The following is a 5,306-nucleotide window of genomic DNA, read 5'->3' on the forward strand; positions in this document are numbered from 1 at the left end:
GCCTTTGTGTGTTCATTTATTTGCTGTGAGGGTGTTGGATCTACTCAGCAGTAAAAGGGAAAGCCTGGAAAAGCTAGGTTTAACATTTTTCAGCATATACCATAAATGTATTCACTTACATCACAAAAAGACATGATTGACTTTTGAGACAGTTAATGGGTTACATTTCCGCATGCTTAAAATTTTTCTGGTTTCATTTATATGATAATTTCATTATTCATCCGAACAGTGACCTCATCATCGTTTCTTTTCACTCCAGTATGTTGTCGTACTGGGGCTTTCTCTAATTGCGATTTGAGTTAATGTAGTTTTTTCTGCTGTGTGGAGGACTTCCAGATACATTGGGAGAGTGTACAGCATGAAAACAAGCTTATTTTCCTGAAGTGCATTTCTCAAAGCTTGTGACGTAGCTCTTGGTCTCACGGTTCTACCTGACCACTAATAAGAGAAAATCTTTCCCTTTGGGGTTGAGACCTTCCTATCTGAATGTCTCTGGGCTGCTCAGATATATATGGATATATGTGAAAATATTTAAGGAAAAGCCAACCAAAAGTTTCTTTTAAGGTGTCGGGCCTCCAAAACAGTTTTCATCCTTTTCATAGCGTAGTTTTTTCCTACAAGCTCTATTAACTTTGAAAAGATTTGTTGTTTTGATGATGGTTGTGGTCAATCCATAAATCCTGAGAGGTTGGGTTACAATTCACATACGAGATCACACATCCTGTATTAGTGGCATTTATCCACTCCTTTATATACCTTCAACTTGTCTCTGACTTCCTTTTGTCCACACTGGTTGAGGAGACTCTTAAGTCCATGTCTTACTGTCGGCCATTTTCTCGCTCAAGGTGCTGCGTTGGGTCATCTGTACGCTGGAGCGTGATGTCCAGCTTTTAGAATAACACGTAATCTGACTGAACATTTCTCTGAACTTGGTGGACATGAGGCTGTAGAGGATGGGGTTGACGGCAGAGCTCAGGTAGAAGCAGACTCCCGAGACGACGTGGATGTGCTCGTAGATCTTGCTGTGCTGGTCGGACCACTTGTCTTGGTAGCTCCACATCAAGCGGTCCACGTGGAAGGGAGCCCAGCAAAGGCCAAACACAACCACCAACACACCTGGACCACATGAAACAGTAACGTGAGTCACAGTCGGTTGGGCAGTAAAGACGTGTTAGACAAATTGAAAATCAAATCAGTTTGATCGCTAGGAACAAATGATAAGACAAAGCTCAGACAGGTCGACGGCCAAGTTAGAAACAGTGAAATGGTAAATAGGCTGAAAATAACATCTATATGATAACAAACATATATACATTCATGTTTCTTTCAATTCATAAGACAATAAATTAACGTACATTCATTTCCTTTACCATTACCCTCACTTCAACCGAAAGTGTCCACCCTAAATTTGAATGATTCATATCATGGACTTTTGCTATTTTTCCCCAAAGGGGCCCCACAATGTGACTGTGTGGACAGAATTACGGCCCTACTAGAGATGGGCATTTCAAGCAAAAGTACTATTCAAAATTTGCTCTGAACTTTTCTATTATTTATTGAATATTCGAAAATCGTGTCCCATCCCGTGTCCCAACGACATTAGTAATACAAGTGCACAGATACAAGTCCATTTAAAGTTTGTTTTCTGTTGCACAGTTTTACCCAAAGAATTTCGATCTGTCTTTAATTTAAGATTTATAACTGCAGTACCGCTTTCCACCACATTGGTTTTCCGCCACACTCATGCAGAAATTGCAGTAAAATGGTCCAAAACATTCATTTTCTCTTCTCCCGATTCATAAGTAATGCCTAGTCGGTCCCTGGAACAAAAGTTTGGTAAATACTGGCTTACATAAAAATGTAAAGTTACTGAAATAACACCTACACAGCATTTTGGTGACTTGCAGGTTGCGTTTGCTCAGCTGCTTGTTGGACCTGGAGACGCTGTCAGGTCTAAAGCCATGATTAGTATCGACTATGGTCATCACCCTCTCTTTGTGCAGCTGGACGCCAATGAGCAGGTAGAGAATGCTCATGATCAGCATGGGCAGTAGGAAGAAGAACAGCGTGGAGATCAGCATGATCCATTGGTACATCCACAGAGGCTTGACCATATCTGAGGAAGGAAAGGTAACATTTGTCAGTAAGATCACAATCTTCGGTGTGTTATGTTAAAACCTCTTTTTAGCTGTACTGGCATGACAAGGGTTGGCAACTCGGTCTGACAGACAATCCGCTACGTTGGTCCGGACTGAAATATTGTGATAATTTGATGTGGATTGCCACACAAGCCCCAGAGGAGAGCCCTTCTGACTTTCCCTCTGCCATCATTAGCAGCCTGACATCGTCTGTTTTAATAATACAGCTTGACTGTTGGGTGGATCATCATGAAGCTTGGTACAGTGCCATATTTCCAGATGACAAATCTGACTGCTTTTGGTGAGGCCTTGACTTTTTATTTTGTGCCAGCAGCCACTAAAATGGGCAATTATCCAGCAAAGTACGTCATCATCTATTTAGTGTATTAACACAAAAGTTTGGGACAGACATTCATTGACACAGACAATCCTGTTTGATCATTTTTGAGAGAAAAATGTCTCGACAACTATTGGATGAAACAATATGCCATTATGTACAGATATTTAAGATTTTTTTCTATCGAGCACCTTTGCCAGGTCAACATCTTAATTTGTTCAATACTTTGCTTTAAGAACTGCAAAGAATGACAGTTGCACTGTTGACCATCTAGCCCACCAATACACTAAAAGAAGTACTGAATCAGGTGAGTCGAACCCAGGACATTTACCCAAGAGAGGAGGGTTCGAGTCTGTGAAAAAATGATGTGGATTTGTTTGCCGAATACTAAACCCACAGTTTACGTAATACCCACAGGCGAGGCAAAATGTGACACTGACATTGTATTGTATACTGGACTGACAGGTGCATTGCACTCTTTGGCATAATACTCACTGTACTTACATGATGAACATAGTAACCATTAAGGCTGTTTAACCCTGATTCCTCACTGAGAAAGTTAGCATGCTGAGATTAGCACTCAGCCTCACAGGGCTGCTAGCATGGCTGCAGGCTGCAGAAAGTAGAATGAATAGTGGAACTAATAAAATGTATATTCTTTACGTACAACACATGGCAGACTGGGGAAACTGTCGGCCAAACTTTGACACCTTCAGAATCCCATGCAGGCTGGTGTTTGGCACCGAGCACAGCATGGACAGCCCCCACAGCAAAATGATGACTCTCTTGACGTGAGCGCGGGTTGCCATGTGTTTGACTTTGAGGGGGTGCACCACCGCCACGTAGCGTTCCACGCTGAGGGCCGTGACGTTGAGGATGGACGCAAAGCAGACGGTCTCAAACAGAAAGGTTTTGAAGTAGCAGCCCTCCTCCTCGAGCAGGAAGGGGTAGTTCTGCCACATCTCGTAGATCTCCAACGGCATGCCCAGCAGCAGCACCAGCAGGTCAGACATGGCCAGGCTCAGCAGGTAGTAGTTGGTGGGGGTCTGCATCACCCTGTAGTGCAGAATGACCGCACATGTCAGGAAATTGCCCAGGACGCCCACCACGAAGATGGTGAGGTAGGTGACGCAGACGGGGATAAATATAGGGGATCTCGAAGGCCCCAGTATTTTGGCCATGAACTCCTTTTCGGTCAGGCATATTTCATCCAGATCTTCTTTACTGGCATTGGCCAATACCGAAGAGATATTCATCCCGCACACCACAGCAGCCTCGGGGCAGCCTACGCCATTGAAAACTGCAGCGCTAGTTGTTAAAAGAGCTGCCAGAGAGCAGTTCAGCACCGCCATCTTGATGATCTGTAAGAAGGCCTGTCAGCTATACCCAATGGAACAAAGAGAGAAGAGAACGAGTGAATTTTAAAGGGGCATTCCTCAGATTTAACATGTTTAAGTTCATTTCACCCATCACAAACAGTAACACTCAGCCTGTGAAAACAGTTTTCGAAAGATTTTAGTAGTTTAAATAAGTAACTTCAATGATGGCAGTGGGGCTATTTTGGTTTGGACTTTAGACTTTTTTATTTTTTTTAAACAGAATTTAAAATTTTTACAGATATCCTCTTTTTTTTTCTTTTTAAAAAAAAAATCAGGATGGCAGATGCTAGCCCGTTGTATTATGGAAAGTGTAAAATCCTGCAGTTTTAAGCTTGACCTGTAGCTAAGACTAAAAGTAGAGACATATTGCCCTTTTTCTTACTGCTATTTTGACTCTACTTTAAAGGGTATTGTGCTGTGACCCTGTTGACTACTTGGCAAAATGGTTACGGTACAGGAAATTTAGAGGATCTGATCAAAGTGAGATTCAGAACGATCTGTTACTTCCGTCTTTTTAAAAACTAAGCGTAATAAGACCTTTAAAAACAATCCTTTAAAAAAAAAAGTATAATTATTACTAACGAGGACAATCACGTCTTATAACTATGTCTATTACAACAGCATTACGTTTAAAAATGTGATTGCATTTTTTTATTTTCCATTCTACAAAAAAAAATGATGTGCCTGAGCAATATCCTAATATTAACAAACCACTTCACAGAGCAAAGAGTTACCGAGCAGCTTAACATAGCTTTCTCCTTAGCAACTAAGTATGCTCTTAAGTCAAAGTAACATGCTGTCAAAAAGCAACTGAATTATTTAAATATATGAATGAAATCAATACAAATTCTTATGTGAAGACATATTTATTCTGGGGAAAATACGTTTTTGAATTTTCTTAATTTCCTCTCGTTAAATTTTTTTTTTTTTTTAAATGCAGTTTTTGATTATATTATTTAAAAATATTTTGATTAACAATATTCACAATATTATCTTGTTGCACATCTATGCTCGACAGAACAAAGACTCCAGAGGCTTTTGTTTGGATTCCCACAGTGGTACTGTGGATGTGCACATCCCTTCAATTTGCATCAGAGTCATTAAGATAACTTCATTTGTATATGCACTCTGTTGTAAAGAATAAAAAAAAAGAAAATAAACCCACCTGCAGTTTGTGGAATTTATCCTCTTCTTATTTACAAGTTGAACAAGATTTGATGAAATGTGAGAGTTACAATGATCACGCTTCTCTGCATCCTGGACTTTCTGCTAATACTTTATCTTGACTGCTTTGGTGCTTCAGTGCGTCATAGCTGCCTCGACTTCCCGTATTTCACGGCTGGTGTTCACTCCACCTCTTTCTCTCTCCTTCTCTCTCTCTCTCCCTTTTTTCATCACCACCAGTGGATCTTTTTCGAATCCTCCACCATTAGCTGCTTTTTTTTCATCGCT

At 40.7% G+C, this 5,306-nt stretch overlaps 1 protein-coding gene across 1 annotated transcript; it reads right to left on the reverse strand.

Moving 5' to 3' along the window:
• Nucleotides 1–805: 805 nt before the first annotated feature.
• On the reverse strand, nucleotides 806–3,827 carry LOC138629081 (neuromedin-U receptor 1-like). The gene is made up of 3 exons (XM_069712575.1): nucleotides 3,143–3,827; nucleotides 1,886–2,116; nucleotides 806–1,116 (listed from the first exon to the last, which is right to left on the reverse strand). Exons 1-3 carry the CDS (start codon nucleotides 3,825–3,827, stop codon nucleotides 806–808), a joined length of 1,227 nt encoding a protein of 408 aa, XP_069568676.1.
• Between the last annotated feature and the right edge of the window lie 1,479 nt (nucleotides 3,828–5,306).

This window comes from Brachyistius frenatus, unplaced genomic scaffold, assembly GCF_029030835.1.
Source record: "Brachyistius frenatus isolate BFR_SWC_R1_liver_20210118 unplaced genomic scaffold, ASM2903083v1 Contig_110, whole genome shotgun sequence".
Classification (NCBI taxonomy): Eukaryota; Metazoa; Chordata; class Actinopteri; family Embiotocidae; genus Brachyistius; species Brachyistius frenatus.

Excerpts from the sequence above, each read along its gene's own strand:
- LOC138629081 (XM_069712575.1), bottom strand. The coding sequence starts at position 3,827 with ATGGCGGTGCTGAACTGCTCTCTGGCAGCTCTTTTAACAACTAGCGCT. Across the intron at positions 2,117-3,142 it reads TCCCCAGTCTGCCATGTGTT|ATATGGTCAAGCCTCTGTGG; the intron begins GTACGTAAAGAA and ends TTCCTTCCTCAG. Across the intron at positions 1,117-1,885 it reads GCAAGTCACCAAAATGCTGT|GTGTGTTGGTGGTTGTGTTT; the intron begins GTAGGTGTTATT and ends CATGTGGTCCAG.